The sequence below is a fragment of the Rhinatrema bivittatum genome, chromosome 4 (assembly GCF_901001135.1).
Source record: "Rhinatrema bivittatum chromosome 4, aRhiBiv1.1, whole genome shotgun sequence".
Classification (NCBI taxonomy): Eukaryota; Metazoa; Chordata; class Amphibia; order Gymnophiona; family Rhinatrematidae; genus Rhinatrema; species Rhinatrema bivittatum.
The window spans coordinates 469,315,176-469,334,429 of record NC_042618.1 but is presented as its reverse complement, the minus strand read 5'-3'; the positions used below and the strand labels follow the sequence as shown (position 1 = coordinate 469,334,429).

Genomic DNA, 19,254 nt, shown 5'->3' with positions numbered 1-19,254 from the left:
TCAGTACAACCCCATGTAACACAATTTCTGAAGGGCTTGCTCTACCTCAAGCCTCCACTGTGCCCTCCGGCCCCTTCTTGGGACCTCAATCTGGTTTTGGATTGGCTCATGAAACCACCATTCGAGCCTCTCTGATCCTGTGATCTTCGTTATCTCACATGGAAAGTGATTTTTCTTTTGGTGATCACGTCCGCTCGCAGTGTTAGTGAGTTACAGGCCCTAGTTACCTATCTGCCTTACACTAAACTTCTGCACGACCGGGCAGTACTCCGCACTCACCTTAAGTTCTTGTCTAATGTAGTATCGGAGTTTTATCTTAATCAATCCATTATAATACCCACCTTCTTTCCCAGGCCCCATTCCAATACAGGAGAACAGGCTCTGCATACCCTTGACTGTAAACGGGCTCTAGCGTTCTATCTAGAATGTACAGCTGCCCATAGGGAAAGCACTCAATTGTTTGTCTCTTTTCATTCCATCAAATTAGGGCAGCCTGTGGGTAAGCAGACTCTCTTCTCCTGGTTAGCGGACTGCATATCTTTTTGCTATTAGCAAGCAGGCATTCCACTTCAAGACCATGGCACCTTCAGTAGCGCACCTATGCTCGGTGCCGCTTCCTGATATTTGTAGGGCTGCTACCTGGAGTTCTCTCCATACCTTCACGCCCACTATTGCTTAGACAAGGCTGGAAGACAAGATTCCATCTTTGGCCAATCTGTCTTGTGCAACCTTTTTGCAACTTGATGTACCAACACCTGCCTGTTAGGGTTCAGGATGCCCTCTACTAAATTCCACCCCAGTTGTTGTGCCTGTTGCATGTCTTTGGGACCATTTGGTGCATACTCGGACATCCTCAGCTTGGTACTCACTCATATGTGAGGACTACCATCCTGCTTGTCCTGTGAGAAAGCAAATGTTGCTTACCTGTAACAGGTGTTCTCACAGGACAGCAGGATGTTAGTCCTCACGAAACCCACCCGCCATCCCGCGGTTTTGGGTTCGTTACGTTTTATTATTTTATTTTTGGCACTTCCTATAGCTATAAACAAGACTGAAGGGGACCCCTGCTGGCTGCAGGTTTAGTGTCATGCTGGGCATGCCCAGTAGGTGCCAGTCAGAGTTCTAGAAACTTTGAAAGAAGTGTTCCGTGATTGGGCTCCATCCTGTGATGTCACCCATATGTGAGGACTAACATCCTGCTGTCCTGTGAGAAGTCCTGTTACAGGTAAGCAACATTTGCTATACACCATATATGTATATATGTATGTATGTATGCAAATATATTTCATGCATATTCATTGCGGATATCCTGAAAACCAGACACGCTGTGGAGTCCCCAGGACAGGTTTGGGAAGCCCTGGCATAAGGGGTTATGGATGCATGTCCAATCGCTCATTAACCTGTGCTCTAGGCTCAGTGCACGATATTGCATCGTCCCGTTTATCTGCTGTCATTTACTATGTTACCTTCTCGCCTCCCCCTCAAAAATACATAACCCTCTGTATTATATAGTCAGAGTTCATATATATCTTACTAGGATTGCTGATTTTGGAGGTTTTGTCCCAGAAGATATATAAATTACCTCTGTAAGAGCATTGCTATAGTCACCCGAAATAAGCATCCCCTCTTCATTGCCTTTCAGATTGCATAAGGAAGTAATATTTTAACAAATACTTTTTCTTTAAAGGGCTGAGAAATGCCGTATAACAGTGTAATGCTATTATGTCAGAGCATTTATTTATTTTAGATTATGTTCTGCTTTTTGGCACTTCAAAGTGGGCCACATTCAGGTACTGTAGGTATTTCTCTATCCCCAGAGGATAGGGACTTCTAGCCCACTGCTCTGACCACTAGGCTACTCCTCCACTCATTGGGGGAGACTGTGTTTCTGAGCCTAACAACCTTTAAAACATCCTGGTTGTCTTTCTTCAACATGAGCAACCCTAATCTCCAGTCAGGTGTGTACTTTCCTGGATGAATATTAATGTAGAGAAGAGGAAAGAAATCTTGGTTAATTGAAAATCTTACTCCTGACTGGGCAAGTCCATTTTTACCCAGCGGTGCCACATTTAATAACTTGGGTGGAAGAAGTTAATGTTGGAAAATATTAAAAAGGTTAAATGAAAAGTGAAACCCTAATGATGGGTTATTTAATCCTTTTTCACATAGATAAGCAGCTGAATTAGCCATGCTGTCTGGGTACATCTTCTGTGCCACTAGGTGGCGGAGCTCTCTAAGTCTAGCAAAGTCTTTCAGCTAGGTGCTCCCTCTTATATCTTCTCTGATATATCTCAGGCTCCTCAGTCAGTTCTTTTTCACGTGGCAGTTGGCACGCGGAGCTCTGCTCCTCTGTGAGAGAACTTTGTGAAGTAAAAGAAAAGAGAGAAAATCAGTGTTTAAACATCAAGGTTTGGTCAGAAAACTATCAGCAGTCAGAGAATGCCACGTCCTGGCTTTAAATTTTGCTCCTGTGGCAAAATTATGTCAGCCACGGATGGCCACATTCTGTGTTATCTCTATCTGGGACCATCCCATGACCAGATAAATTGTGCGGACTGTGGACGCATGTCCCCATGTGCCCAGCGTCAGCGGGCTGCTAAAATGCTAGATTTACAGCTAAAAGCTTCGAGTTCTTATGCCCCTTCTGAGGCCTCAGTGCGATCCTCCCCAGGCCCAAAGAGAAAGAGAACCACCCCCTCATCGAGGAGGGCTTCCTCTGTGGACCCTCCTACATCAGGACACCCGCAGTTGCTCTCCCGCCTGGAATCTGAGCACGCAGCGGGAGATGCGTCGGCAGCATTGCGGCCGCGTGCCTCATCAATGCATCCACTCCCTGAAGACAGACGCGCCGAAGCTGCTTTGAAGTGTCGCCACATCAAAGCAAGGCCAAGTGGTCGACGCACCGGCACAAAGAGGATTCTGCGCCGAAGCTATACCATACCGGCGCATCGTCGAAGCATCCAGCGCATCGATGCAGGGGTACCACCGCGATGCACCACCGCCACAACCGACGCAGCCACTCCACAGCCAACCCAAAAAACACCATTCCCAGTACGTACAGGATCAGTCCAGAGAAGAGGGTTGTGTATTCCTACCAGCAGAGGGAGTCAGAACCAAAACTTTGGGCACTGCCATATATACCAGAATGCCACCTGCAGTTAGCCAGAATTCCAGGGGCTCCTGGTTTATATCCCCCCCCCCCCCCCCCCCCCCGATACTGCTACAGCTGCTCCTTCGATACTTGAAAGGTTTTAATGATCCAAAGACAACGACAAACCTGTTCCATAGGAAAAAAATCAGCAGAACCAGGGGTCACGATTTGAAGCTCCAGGGAGGAAGATTCAGAACCAATGTCAGGAAGTATTTCTTCACGGAGAGGGTGGTGGACGCCTGGAATGCCCTTCCGGAGGATGTGGTGAAGACCAGAACTGTGAAGGACTTCAAAGGGGCGTGGGATAAACACTGTGGATCCATAAAGTCAAGAGGCCGCCAATGAAGAGTGGGTGACTCGCCAGAATGACGGCTACTGCCTGGAGACAATACCCTTATTCAATAAACATACACATGCTTACTGTGACTCCAACATCGCTCTAAGCTTCAACAGCAAGAGGAAATGTGGAAAAATGGATTTACACTCACAAAGAGGGAAGTAGCTGGCTTGTTACGGCGGTTACTACCCCAAACCAAATAAGCCTGATGCTTCACCTTCAATGCATATACAGCATAGTTCTCTGCTTCCACGGCAGGGGAGAAGAAAAAAGGGTTCGCACTCACAAAGTGGGGAGTAGCTGGCTTGTTACGGCGGTTACTACCCCAAACCAATTGTGTCCGATACTTCACTTTCGATGCATATCCAGCATGGCTCTCTGCTTCAACGGCATGGGAGAAGACTGATACATCACGCATTTCCAGCATAGCTCCCTGCTTCAACAGCAGGGGAGAAGAAAAACAACCAATAAGGACTGTATAACATAGTCTGGGTAAAACAAGCATGGGTGTAGCTTGCTTATTGCGGCGGTTACTACCCCTACTACCCCTAACTAATCAAGCTAGATATTTCAATGGTGGGGGTGGAAGGGAAATAGAACCAAGAGCTAAGAGAAACAGATAAGTATGAGAGAAAAAAACGTGTGAAGCTTGCTGGGCAGACTGGATGGGCCGTTTGGTCTTCTTCTGCCGTCATTTCTATGTTTCTATGATCCCTACTTCAGCATAGAAGTAAAGTTTATTTTAAAAAAAAAAAGCTTTCAAGTTTCATTGCTGTGAGGCTGGCTGGCTGCCTTCAGGTCGGAGGTAAGGAGTCTGCATACGGGGATCGGGTCTGTTACGACTGGGACGGTAGACTGGTAGCACGGTGTCCTTCCTCTCCCGGGGCTCCGGGGGACATCGAAGGCACAGGGGTGAGTTTTGCTTTTCACACTCGGTTGGGGTTCTTTCACGGCCGCGGGTGTTTGTATTTTTTTCTCATCTCTTCCTTCCTGGTCAGTTGGTGCCGGGTAGGCACGGCTGGGCTGTGGGGGAGTTTTTTTTGGGCGATTTTTGGGGCCGGCTTCATCCGACCTGCCTCTTGTTATTTTTCCCAGGTCGCGGCTGCGCTCTCTCCCTCGTAGTTGTCTGATCCATCCTGGCCTGGATTTCCTGCGTCGCGGCTGCGAGCGGGGGTTTTGAATTTCGCGGACTTCTTCTTCTTTGCACCACGTGGAGACGCACCTGCTCGATGGGTCTGCGCTCGAAATCTCCGGCCTGCTGCGGGTGTAGTACACGCGGTCAGGTTCTGGATGCGGATTTCCTGTGTCCCACTTCTACCTCAGAGTCGGAGGGCCCCTCTCGGGCGGAGGGACAAGGGCTTCTAGAGACGGACTCACAGGTGGAGGAGGCTCCTCCCGTTTTGGCTCCTATAGGGGCGGACTCCTTAGGGAGTACTGGCATGGTGCCCACAGTTCCCCCCTTGGGGAGGGGAGGCTGGAGGGATTTCCCCCGGAATTTGTACTCCTCATGCATGAGGCATGTTGGCATGCGCCCGTCAAGCGGCCCGGTCCCCAAGGGGACGTAGGACACCCACCGGAGAAACACTTGGGGTGCGGATTCTGATCACCCCCCCAGGGATCAGACCCGTCCAAGAGATGTGGGGGCACAGGCTCCCAGGGCCCGAGCCCGGGATCGGGTGCAGCTCCACCCACGGGGGTGGTCTCGGGAACAGATCCGGATCAAGCTGATGTGGATACGGATGTTTCCGATGACCTGGAGGCCCTGTCGGCGGAGGGTGATGATCCCAGTGTGGTCCAGCTGTTTAAAGGGGATGAGCTACGCCCTCTTATTCCTCATGTCGCTGGGGCTTAAAATTTCCAAAGAGGAATCGGACAATGAAGGGGTTAACCCCGTTCTAGATGGCATTAGGGGCCCCACTTCTACCTTTCCTTTGCCGAAGAAAATAAACATGAAATAAATTACTCAAGCAAGTTCACAATAAAAGTTAGACAAACATAAAATCAAAATCTCACATTACATTAAAACCCCCCCACAACAAATACATTTTGAGACCCATATTAAGTGATTTAACTCTGCCACATAAATAATCTGATGTCAAATGCCTGAGTAAAACAACATGATTTCTGCTATCTGAAATTTACAGTAGCTGTACTCTCCCTGGTTGACAAGAGAGAGGCTGTTCCATAAAAACAGAGCTTGATAGGAAAAAGATGACTCTCTGGTACAGTTTAATCTCATAACAGAGAGACAATCCTTGCTCAGTAGAATTTACAACCTAATCAAGACAACATACAGGGCAAAAGAGACTTTGGTTATTTCATTTCATTTCATAAGTAAATTAAAATTAATGAGGCTGTAAACAAGATAATCAGAGGTTAAGATTTGAAAGCAGACTCAAATAGGTGGGTTTTTAGACTGGATTAAATAAGACGAGAGGGAGCATGATGCACCAGCTTATGGTGCACCCAGGTGGAAAGCATGGAGTAGGGAATTGGCAGAGGAGGAGAAGGGCAAATGGGAAGTGGGGTGCAGAGAAGTAAGAGAAGAGAGGTAGTGAGTTCCTGCAGAGTGAAAGCTCTTGTAGGTGAGGTAAGGAGCCAATGTAGTGATCAGAGAAAAGGGGGTTATGTGGGTGTAGTGACTGGTGAAAGATAAGTTGCGCAGCTGAATTTTGGAAAGATTATAGAGGAGAGAGATGGCTCACTGCTGGGAGATCTATGAGGAGCAGGTTGCAATAGTCTGGGAGGTGATTGGGGAGTGGATAAGAAGAGTTCTTGTAATATGTTCAGAAAGGAAGGGATGGATTTGGGTGGTGACAAAAGCAGCATGTTTTATCAGTTTTGGATATGTTTGGAGGAGAGAGCAGTCGAAGATTACTCCAAGATTATGGGCTGAGGGGACTGGGAGGATTACAGTTTTATCCACAGAAATAGAAAAAGGAGCAAGAGTGGAAATGAACTTGGAGGGAAAGCTAAGGAGCTCAGTCTTGGCCATATTGAGTTTAAGGTGGCGATGAGACATCCAGGCAGCAATGTCAGACAAGCAGGCTGAGATCTGGAATTGGATTCCTGATGGAATTTCTGGTGTAGAGAGGTAAATCTCTGTACTAGAAATTATTTGGTTTGAAGCAACTCCTAGCTTGAATAATTGGAAATATTTTAACCTTCTCTAGTTAGGTTATTCATTTTCCTCTCCTAAAATATAGAAACATAGAAACATAGAAATGACGGCAGAAGAAGACCAACCGGTCCATCCAGTCTGCCCAGCAAGCTTCACACATCTGTTCTCATACTTAACTGTTTCTCTTGGCTCTTAGTAACCTTATGTTCTAATTCCCTTTTCACCCCCACCACTAATGTAGAGAGCAGTGCTGGAGCTGCTTCCAAGTGAAATATCAAGTTTGATCAGTTGGGTAAGCGGCAGCATAGCTCTCTGCCATGAAGCAGAGGGCAATGCTGGAAATGTGTGAAGTATCAGTTTTTCTTTTCCCCTGTCATTGAAGCAAGGAGTCATGCCGGACATGCACCGAAAGTGAAGAATGCCTTGAAAGTCACATTAACTATCATCAAATATTGAAAAGCCTAATAATTGGTAATACCTATAAGCCCATGAACCCATCCCTGTTTTTTTTTCTTTTTTTCTTTTCTTTTTTTAATTGGGAGATGGATGCCCTTCATCCTTCTACTCTGTGAAGGTGGACACCTACCACCGGCCACTGGCATCCCGCTCCGTTAATGCCTCTGTGGCTACTGCCGCTCCATGCAGTGTTTTACTACCTGCTCTTTATATGCGTCCTCTAGAACTGATGGATCCCATCCCTGGGTTTTTTTATTATTTATTTAATTGGGAGATGACAGCCCTCCATCCTTCCGCTCCGTGAAGGTGGACACCTACCACTGGCCACTGGCATCCCGCTCCGTGAATGCCTCTGTGGCTACTGCCGCTCTGTGCAGTATTTTACTACCTGCTCTTTATATGGACACCTACCACTGGCCACTGGCATCCCGCTCCGTGAATGCCTCTGTGGCTACTGCCGCTCCGTGCAGTATTTTACTACCTGCTCTTTATATGTGTCCTCTAGACCTGATGGATCCCATCCCTGTTTTGTTTTTTGTTTTTGTTTTTTATTTAATTGGGAGATGACAGCCCTACATCCTTCCGCTCCATGAAGGTGGACACCTACCACTGGCCACTGGCATCCCGCTCCGTGAATGCCTCTGTGGCTACTGCCGCTCCGTGCAGTATTTTACTACCTGCTCTTTATATGCGTCCTCTGGACCTGATGGATCCACAATATTTATCCCATGCCCCTTTGAAGTGCTTCACAGTTTTGGACTTCACCACTTCCTCCGGAAGGGCATTCCAGGCATCCACCACTCTCTCCGTGAAGAAATTCTTCCTGACATTGGTTCTTAGTCTTCCTCCTTGGAGCCTCAGCTCGTGACCTCTGGTTCTGCTGATTTTTTTTCTGTTGGAAAAGGTTTGTCATTGTCTTTGGATCGTTAAAGTTTTTCAAGTATCTGAAAGTTTGAATCATATCACCCCTGCTCCTCCTTTCCTCCAGGGTGTACATATTTAGATTCTTCAATCTCTCCTCGTATGTCAACCGATGAAGACCCTCCACCTTCCTGGTCGCCCTTCTCTGTACCGCCTCCAACTTGTCCTTGTCTCTTTGTAGATACGGTCTCCAGAACTGAACACAGTACTCCAGGTGAGGCCTCACCAAGGACCTGTACAAGGGGATTATCACTTCCCTTTTCTTACTCGATATTCCTCTCTCTATGCATCCCAGCATTCTTCTGGCTTTTGCAATCGCCTTGTCGCATTGTTTCGCCGACTTCATATCATTAGACACTATCACCCCAAGGTCTCTCTCCTGCTCCGTGCACATCAGCTTTAGGTAAGGATAGATTATAGCAATGTGCTTGTCAGCCTGATTTTTTTTTTTTCAGTGGTGTGGCTCTCTGAGTAGCACAAATTAATCATTACTAATTTTTAAGATGATTTGCTTAAAGTGTACTTCAAGTGATGACTTGCTACAAAAGATGGCATTATTAAGTTGCTTAACTGTGGGTGCTCTTAATTAGACCATTCCTATTTAATTTAACTCAGGTTGCTTTTTTACACTCTTGTCACTGCTTTATTAGAAAACAAGTCATTTTCATTCTCTGAGTTGTTTTTCAGTCTTAACTATCCTCATCAGACAATATTGTCCTGTTGAAGTTTATTTCCAGAAGGAAAAATGAGGAATTATTCTGTTCTTAAAGTGCCAGATAACAATGTCTTTAAATGGTAGAATTAATTAGCACCTTGGTCTATTTGGTAGGTTGCAAGTAGAGTAATAACTTAAAATCAGAGTAGAAATGCAGGCAATCACATAGCCAAATCTGGCAGGTTACACACTGCTCGTGTTGATTGGGTTCAGCAGCAGATTGATGATGATTGAGTGCTGTCTGGAACAGTTACAGGGATCTAGGTGGCTGGATGTTTTGATAAAAGCTATGCTGGTATTGGTGGCTGATTAGAATATTGTGGGACTTGTGGTTAGACATGGGTGCTGGGTGTAAACTAAGTAAAGGGATCTTGCCATGTTCATCCATGCAGGAGGGTGGAATACAAAGGAGAACAATGACAAAAACTGTCTTGGTAAGAACATAAGACTTGCTATACTGGGTTAGACCAAAGATCCATCAAGCCCAGTATCCTGTTTCCAGCAGGTCACAAGTACCTGGCAGGATCCCAAAAGGTAGTTAGATTTCATGCTGCTTATGCCAGAGAGAAGCAGTGGATTTCTGCAACTCCATCTTAATAATGGTTTATAGACTTTTCCTCCAGGAACTTGTCCAAACCTTTTTTGAATGCAGCTACACTAATAGCTTTCACCATTTCCTCTGGCAATGAATTCCAGAGCTTAATTATGTGTTGAGTAAAAAAATATTTTCTCTTATTAGTTTTAAATGTATTACCTAGTAACTTCATTTTGTGTCCCCTGGTCTTTGAAAGAGAAAACAACTGATTAAGGTTTACTTGTTCCATTCCACTCATTATTTTATATACCTCTATCATATCTCCCCTCAGCCCTCTCTTCTCCAGGCTGAAGAAATCTACCCTCTTTAGCCTTTCCCTCATAGGGGAATTGTTCCATCCCCTTTATCATCTTGGTTGTCCTTCTCTCTATCTTTTCTAATTCTGCTATATCTTTTTTGAGATATGGTGACCAGAACTGCACACAATACTCAAGATGGGGTTACACAATGGAGCGATACAGAGGCATTATGATATTCTCTGTTTTATTCTCCATTCCCTTCCTAATAATCCCTAACCTTCTATTTGCTTTCTTGGCTGCTGCTGCACACTGAGCAGAATATTTCAATGTTATTATCAACTGATGTCTAGATCCTTTTCCTAAATGGTGACTCCTAATGTGGGGTCACCTATGTAGCTATAATTTGGGTTACTTTTCCTTAGGTGCATCACTTTGCAGTTGTCCACATTCAATTTCATTTGCATGCCCAGTCTCCCAGTTTTACAAGGACCTCTTGTGATTAACAACTTTGAATAATTTTGTGTCATCGGCATATTCAATCACCTCACTCATTCCCATTTCCAGGTCATTTATAAATATGTAAAAAAACAGTGGTCCCAGAACATGTGTTATTCCTTACCAGTAGTCACACTATGGCTTGCAGCTGGGATATATCAGCAGCAGAGTGGACAGAAATAACTGGACCAATTCAGTTGATGAGCCAGTTGTTGTTTTTTCAGCTATCATGTGCTGTATTACTATGTAAATCAGAAAGCAGCCATACTGTGGCAAACCAGAGTTTGCATTTTCATGCAACAGTAATTATTGCTGAAAGGACATGTCCTATCTAATCTGTACTGCTGTTTTTGCTTTTTAGGAAGCTGAATATGGTGGGCATGATCAGATAGATTTATATGGGGATGTCATCTCTCCTTCTGCAAACAATGGTGATGCCCCAGAAGACCGTGATTATATGGATTCTCTACCAGCATCTGTTGGAGATGATGTTGGCAAAGGATCGGCACCAAATGTTGTATATACCTATACTGGCAAGAGAATCGCATTGTACATTGGGAATCTTACATGGGTAAGTGCATGAATTCAGACATTTTTATGTTGTGTATATACCTTTTCTAGTTCTCTTCAGTTACACTAGTTTTCTAGTTCTCTTCAGTTACACTGTCCTGTACCACTGACTAGCCTAGCCTCCAACTTATCTACCCTTGTTATATGTAACTTCCGCTTCTAGTGAATTGTTCTTGTTTAAGTTATACCCTTTGTTACATGTAAACCGATCTGATATGAAATTTTTCATGAAGGTCGGTATAGAAAAGTGTTAAATACATTTGCATTAAACTATATACAATCAATTATTTGGGAAAGAAGTTTGAAACAAGCTATTATTGGCAATTACCTGAATATAATCTCCTTTGAAGTTGTTGAAAAAGTGGAATTTTTAAAAAATGAAAAAAAAAATTTTTCTCCCATGTCAGAGCCAAAACATACAGTATGCAGACATGTGAAACATGCTTTCTGCTCTTTTTATGGAAAAAATCTCCACAGAGGGTAGAAGTCATAATGAAAACTTTTTTATTGGACTGACCGAGTGACTTGGTGATAGTGCTGTGCACTGCCTTATAGAGCAGTGGTTCTCAGCCTTTCTTCTGTCGGGACACACCTGACAGATGGTTCTCACATGCCTGACACACTGAACCCGTGATTGTCATGGGGCTAGATGTAAAAGTACAGTTTGCATCCACAGGATCCCCCCTGACCCACAATAATGGATGTAAAGCAGAATTATGACATTCCCCATACAACTCACCCTACAAAAAAGAATTCTGGTTCTGGTGTCATCTCAGTAACAACAACTTAAACTCCTTCTACTTCCAGGCTCAATAGCCCTACTTATGAAAAGACAGCAGTTTACCACCAATGCATGTCCTCTTGAGAAAACACAACAAATAAGACTGATACAAACGCTTACATGCTAGTAAAATATCTCATCTCGGTAACAGACACAGAACCGACCTAATATACTCCCAGGATCTGTAGTAATGCACATAAACTAATCCGCACACAGTTACACCTGTATTATGGAATACACTCAAACAGGAGCAACCCTATCTATGAAAAGGCAACACTACAAATATTAAATCAGGCCCTTAAAACCAATACACCTCGTATTAGGAAAACAGAACTAGCAAGCAGCTATAGATCCCCACACAGAAATAATTGTAAAACTATATTAATAAGCAGAATAAATGTTTCAAAACAGCTATGAACAGAATAACATCCAACCATTAAAAACCTCATAAAAATTATTAAAAATTCTCCAAACACCAATAAAATATTTCAAAAAAGCAGACACATCACATAATATTAAATAATTAAAATGGCAGTCAGTCAAGAAAAATAAACTTAAAAAGCCACCTTTACTTACCCCTCCAGCAGCTTTCCTACTCCTGTCCTCTTCCATGCAGGCTGTAGCACACACCAGAAGCAGCAGTAGTGGCTAAGCTCTATACTCATGGTCCTCTTCCTTAGTGCCCATGTCTCTCTCACACACACACCATACCAGTCGTGCCTCATGACCAGTTTCTGTCTCTCACACACCAATCATCTCCCAAACAGTCTCTGACACACACACACATCAGTCACCTTCCTGAACAGTTTCTCTCATGCCGTATACACACACAGGCTTCCCACTCCCGTGTTCTACTTACATATATGGGCTTCTCACTCTCATAATCACGTTCTCTGTCTCATACACACTCACCAGTCTCACTCCCATGCTTGTTCTCTCCACATGCACAGGCTTCTCATTCCCATAATCACTTTCTTTCACTCACACACAAACACACACCAGTCACCTGATCTCTCTCATGCATACACACACAGGCTTCCCACTCCCATGTTCTCTTTCAGATATACAGGCTTCTCCCTCCCATGCTGTGTCTCACACACACCCAGGTTTCTCACTCCCATGCTCACTCTTCACATGCACAGGCTTCTCATTCCCATAATATCTCTCGCTCTCTCACACACACACACACACACGTCTCTCTCTCATTTCCATGCTCACTCTCCACGTGCACAGGCTTCTCATTCCCTGAATCACATTCTTTCTCTCACATTCACACTCACCAGTCTCTTTCTCTCACACACGCCGTCACCATACCAACCAGTCTCTTTCTCATGCATGCACACACACACACAGGCTTCCCACTCCCATGCTCTCTCTCACATAATCAGGCTTCTGCCATGCTTTCTTTCACACACACACACACACACCTACAACATCAGGCTTCTTACTCCCATGCTTTCTCACATACCCAGATATCGCTCTCAATCACACACACACACACACACACATTCTCTCACTTACACACAGGCAGGCTGGCTGCTTCTCTCTCTTTCACTCACTTCTTCTCCCCCCTGAGCACAAATGGTAGCTGCAGCCCCCGCAAGCCAAGAAAGAAGAATCCCATCGGCCGCGGGAGGCTTATGCTGCTGTCTCCTTTCCCGATTACCGGCTGCTTCGATTGCTCGGGTGCCGCTGCTGCCGCCGCTGCTACTTTTCCACACGGCACGGCTTTCTCCTTCCTGCACACCGCACTGTGTATCACTTCCTGTTCCGGGTCACGGGGGCGGGGGCAGGCGCGGGTGCCACAGCTTCTAGCACCGCTGCCGTTCCCACTGGGCTTGAACGTGCTGATAGCCCGGCGGCAACGGCAGCAGGGAAAGAAGAGCAGCGGGAGAGACCGGGAGCACGCGACACACCTGCCGGTGCTTGGCGACATACTGGTATGTCGCGACACACCGGTTGAGAAGCACTGATATAGAGGACAGTTCATTTCAGGTCTTCTGTTCCGCAAGCTGGCTGCACTTGGAAATGCTGCAGAAGCAACGTCATGGCTTATGGGTGGGAAGGCTTTCAGCTATTACTTTGTGGTAACTCCCACTGGTAGGATTTAAAGTGCACATGTACCAAGCGCTGGAAGGAGCTATGGTCTGTGGCCCCTAACCAAGGATTATCACTGCAGTAGTTAGGCTAGGTAGGAGGTACGTTATAGGGAGAAGAAACTCCAGAGTGTTGAGAATGACACTGTGGATCCATAAAGTCAAGAGGCCGCCAATGAAGAGTGGGTGACTCGGCCAGAATGATGGCTACTGCCTGGAGACAATACCCTTATTAAATAAACATACACATGCTTACTGTGACTCCAACATTGCTCTAAGCTTCAGCAGGAAGAGGAAATGTGGAAAAAAGGATTCACACTCACAAAGAGGGGAGTAGCTGGCTTGTTACGGCGGTTACTACCCCAAATCAAATAAGCCTGATACTTCACTTTCAATGCATATACAGCATAGTTCTCTGCTTCAACGGCAGGGGAGAAGAAAAACTGATACTTCACACATCCAGCAGAGTTCTCTGCTTCAACGGCAGGGGAGAAGAAAAGAGGGTTCGCACTCACAAAGCGGGGAGTAGCTGGCTTGTTACGGCGGTTACTACCCCAAACCAAATGTAGCTGGCTTGTTACGGCGGTTACTACCCCAAACCAAATGTGCCTGATACTTCACTTTCGATGCATATCCAGCATGGCTCTCTGCTTCAACGGCAGGGGAGAAGAAAAGAGGGTTCGCACTCACAAAGTGGGGAGTAGCTGGCTTGTTACGGCGGTTACTACCCCAAACCAAATGTAGCTGGCTTGTTACGGCGGTTACTACCCCAAACCAAATGTGCCTGATACTTCACTTTCGATGCATATCCAGCATAGCTCCCTGCTTCAACAGCAGGGGAGAAGAAAAACAACCAATAAGGGCTGTATAACATAGTCTGGGTAAAACAAATAAGCAACTACCCCTAACTAATCAAGCTAGATATTTCACTTGGATGCAGCTCCATCACTGCTCTCTACATTAAAGGTGGGGGTGGAAGGGAAATAGAACCAAGAGCTAAGAGAAACAGATAAGTATGAGAGAAAAAATGTGTGAAGCTTGCTGGGCAGACTGGATGGGCCATTTGGTCGTCTTCTGCCGTCATTTCTATGTTTCTATGACGTTTTTATTCCTTCAGCTTGAAAACGCAAGGAAATGAAGGGTATGCATATTCTGTCAGGCAAGCATTTGGCTAGTATGCCCTTTCATCAAAACAATTAATGCTGATTATTTAAAATTCAGATGATTTTGTATTGGACCCTGTAGAGGCAAAGCAAGCAGTGAGCCTTGCCTGGGTCTTCAATAAGTGAATTAAGGAGGGGGTGTGGTTTAGAGATTAGTGCATGGAACTGCAAATTAGTAGTAATCAGCAACACCAGTTCTGACTCCTTTTTCTGATTGGCTCTAGATAAATCATCTTTCCTAGTGTGTAGCCAGATGGATTCAGGACCAATGGGTTATGTGCTCCCCTGCTAGCAGATGGAGAAGGAGTCAGGTTTCAAAGCTGTCACCCTAGATACACCCCTGCAGTGATCTAAGCCATTCAGTATCTCTCAGTCTTCTAGCAGATGTGGATTGTCTCTCCTATCGGGAACACAGTATCTTTAGAAGGGGAAAATTTACCTTTAAATTGGAGAAGATCAAGCCCCACTCTCCTGCGATGATACCTAAGGGTCCCTCCCCCGGTTGAGAATTCCTGAGGCAATTTCTGAGATCCCTCAGAGGTGTGCCTTGGTCTGGTTTTATCTTTTGTCTCTAATTGTAACTGTCTGTAATTGAATGATCAGAATAATGTTGATCCATTTGTAAGCTTTCATACATTCCAGGTGACCGAATTAGGCTGCTGGGCTATCAATCCAAAAGTGATTCTGAGGTTTTGATATTAAATTGGGAAGTGTGTTGGTATCCTGTTTGTACAAATCTAAACTATTTGTGAAGCTGAAAATGTTTAATTACATACAGCATTGTCAAGCTTTATTTTAGCTTTCCTCAGTGATATCCCTCATACAGGCCGATACAGTACAGTGCGCTCCATCGTTTGGACGCGCTAGATTTACCCTTTATTCAGTAAGGGGTAATAGCGCGTCAAAAACGCGCGTCCAACCCCCCCCCCCCCAAAACTAATAGTGCCTGCAATATGCAAATGCATGTTGATGGCCCTATTAGTTATTCCCGCGCGATTCAGTAAGTAAAATGTGCAGCCAAGCCGCACATTTTACTTTCAGAAATTAGCGCCTACCCAAAGGTAGGCGTTAATTTCATGGCGATATTAAGTCGGAGGTCCCAAAAGTTAAAAATAATCAAAAATAATAAAAAAAAAAAATTTAAAATCAGCCCGCGGTTCGCAGGTTGAAAACCGGACGCTCAATTTTGCCAGCGTCTGGTTTCCGAACCCATGGCTGTCAGCAGGTTTGAGAACTGACGCTGGCAAAATTGTGGGTTGGCTGTCAAACCCGCTGACAGCCGCCGCTCCTGTCAAAAAGGAGGTGCTAGGGATGCGCTAGAGTCCCTAGCGCCTCCTTTTACCATGGGCCCTAATTTGCATAGGCTACCCTCCTGAATCGCGTGCCCAGGAGAGTGGCCTGTGCGCGCGCCGGGAGAGTGGGCGCTTGCCGGCTCTCCCGCGCGTTTTCTGTATCGGCCTGATGGTAAGCAGCAGCAGTAGTAGGAAAAAGTACATGATTTGCATAGAAATTTGCTGGAAAGTTGTGTCTAGATGAGCGTACTGGAGTAATTATAATTTGTAAGTTTCTCTGCACATTTAAGTCACCTAATTGATTTTCTTAAGTGGTGGTAATGTCTCTTACTGTGTAGTGTATTATGCATTATCTAATGTTGTTAATTTACAAATATTATAAATTACCATTGCCAAACCAGAATACCTTTTTTTTTTTTTTTGTCTGGTTCACTGTTTAGGATGTCTTTCTTCTGAAAGACAAGTTGTAGGTGTAAAAGGTTAGGGCTGTTCAGCTTATGATAGAGGTCTTTAAAATCATGAGAGATCTTGAACGGGTAAATGTGAATTGGTTATTTACACTTTCGGATAATAGAAGGATTTGGGGCATTCCATGAAGTTAGCAAGTAGCACATTTAAGACTAATCAGAGAAAATTCTTTTTCACTCGACGCACAATAAAGCTCTGGAATTTGTTGCCAGAGGATGTGGTTAGTGAGGTTAGTGTAGCTGGGTTTGAAAAAAGGTTTGGATAAGTTCTTGGAGGAGAAGTCCATTAATGGCTATTAATCAATTATACTTAGGGAATAGCCACTGTTATTAATTGCATCAGTAGCATGGGATCTTCTTGGTGTTTGGGTAATTGCCAGGTTCTTGTGACTTGGTTTGGCCCTTTTTGGAAACAGGATGCTGGGCTTGATGGACACTTGGTCTGACCCAGCATGGCAATTTCTTATGTTCTTAACTCTGTTTATTGTTACATAGATCCTTAGAAGTATTTTTATAATTGAATTGTGAAAACTCTCTTTCAGTGGACAACAGATGAAGACTTAACAGATGCAGTTCATTCTTTGGGAGTAAATGACATTTTGGAGATAAAATTTTTTGAAAATCGTGCCAATGGCCAGTCAAAGGGGTAAGTTCCTGGTTAACCTGCCCGTACTTCTGCCCTCAGTTTAGCATAGCTTTCAGACACTGATAACCCAGAGTCAGATTTGCTCAGATGGTACACCAGATCAGTAGCTTTAGAATGATGAGTAAGTGCAGACCAGGACAAAGCAATGCCAGCTGCAGAAGCCTACTGAATATAACCACACTGCAGCTCAGATTGTTAATAGTCATCTGGAGGGGACATATTTGCATTGACCTTTTACAAAATTTTAACATACATTTTAACATAAAGAATTTGAAAACCAAAATGTATTATGAATATTGTAACAGACTGCCATATACTATACATAATACCAAATAGTAGGACAAATCCCTATATAAACAGTTTGAGGAAGAAATTGAACCAGTATAGTGAAATGATAGGGCCTTCTCATAGTTAAGTGTTCATGGCTGAATGGGTGAACTTTACCCTGTTGCGCGTCCCGGCCGCGTTGGTGCAGCGGTCGGGCCTGCTCACCTCTCGCTGCCCTCCACCAGTTTCGGCCTTGCCACAGCCGCCAGCTCCCAACGTCCCCGACGCTCTCTCCAGGCGTCCTCGGCCTCTTCCACTCCACAGGCCTCTCAGCGGAGCTCCCGTAGGGGCTCTGCGTTTTCCATCTCCTCGGCCCCGCCCCCAGGCACAGGCGTGGCCGATGTCTGTACTTTTAAAAGGCCAAGCGCAGGAAACCCAGCTCGGACGCACTTCGATGACATCACACGGCCACAGTATATAAGGCGAGGCTCTGTCCCCAGAACCTCGCCTTGGCAATCGGGTCGGACTGTGCAGCCCTAATATGACAAGCAGCACAGAGAGAAAGGCGCTTATGTTTCTTTGCAGCCTGAGCCACTGTCAACGGAAAGCAGAGTTGCTTACCTATAACAGGTGTTCTCCCAGGACAGCAGGATGTAGTCCTCACATGTGGGTTTACATCACTGGTCGGAGCCCTATCACGGAAAACATTTCTGTCAAAGTTTCTAGAACTTTTGACTGGCACACTGAGCATGCCTAGCATGCCAAAATGGTAATAATGCCTCTGTACATGTCATTGGTGAAACCTGATTTGGAGCATTATACATCTCTGTAAAGAGAGGGAGAATAGAGGATGACTGCCAAAAATAGTGCAGAGTCTTTACCAGGAGCCCTAAGGACCTAAATCTGTAAACCTGACAGGAGGGGGTGGTTATGATAGAAATTAAAATACCTCAAAGATTATAACTGATGTACAAAAACAAACATTTTTCAGTAGGAAGGATGTTTTAGAATAAGAAGTTATGATATGAGGCTCTGAGGAAATCTTTTTTCACAGAAAGGGTGGCCTCCCTGGGGAATTAGTGCAGGCAAGAACAATAGCAGAATCCAAGAAAGCTTGGGAAAAACATAGAGGTTTCTTAGTTACGTAGATGGGATGGAACGACCAGAGATCAGCTGGGCTCTGCAGTATTGCGCTCATATTTTGTCCTACCAGGTTTATGAGAGCAATGAAATGTGACGATCATGTATAGGCATCCCCTAGGGAGCTTCTAGATTTAGGAGCCTGGGAAATGCAAGCCTGCTCCTGTACTGAACTTGAGGGTTTGCTCTGTGCCATTGGACATGCCTCATGTGTTTCTCAACTTTAGGATTTGTCTTTGTTAAAGGACACTGATTTCTCTTATTTTTATCTTCTCGTTCAGATTTGCACTTGTATGTGTAGGCTCTGAATCGTCATCCAAAAAATTGATGGATCTGTTGCCTAAACGAGAATTACATGGCCAGAGTCCTGTTGTAACACCATGTAACAAACAGTTCCTCAGTCAATTTGAGATGCAGTCGAGAAAAAGTAAGTACATCTTATTAGTTTCCTTGTTCTTGATGCAAAAGAATGTGCACAAATGTTGGACATTTATTACTCGTATTAATAGCATAGTATATAGAACTGTCAGCAATTATAAAATGTCATGCAAGTGAATACTTGTGTATTGTTGTTTGTATCCATTTTTCCCTCCCCATACATTGTCAGGAGAGAGAAAAATGTCAGGGATTCATTAGGCCAAAAGCCATCTTATTTACAGCCAGCATAAGATGATATTCACAGCCAGATTCTACCAAGGCAGAAAGCAATGACAGAGGAAAAAGTTGGATGACAATCCAGCCTTGATTTATGGATCTGTAATAGTTCTGACTGTGGCCAGAGATGACACCAACTTGAAACAGA

The 19,254-nt window shown here is 44.8% G+C and overlaps 1 protein-coding gene across 2 annotated transcripts in view; it reads left to right on the top strand.

Moving 5' to 3' along the window:
- The window catches only part of CPSF6 (cleavage and polyadenylation specific factor 6), a 135,886-nt gene that overhangs the window by 9,677 nt on the left and 106,955 nt on the right, over nucleotides 1-19,254 (top strand). For both annotated transcript variants that reach the window (XM_029597222.1, XM_029597221.1), the window contains exons 2-4: nucleotides 10,392-10,601; nucleotides 16,942-17,045; nucleotides 18,734-18,879. In XM_029597222.1, the coding sequence (XP_029453082.1) occupies nucleotides 10,392-10,601; nucleotides 16,942-17,045; nucleotides 18,734-18,879 (460 nt within the window). The remainder of the gene's footprint in view (nucleotides 1-10,391; nucleotides 10,602-16,941; nucleotides 17,046-18,733; nucleotides 18,880-19,254) is intronic.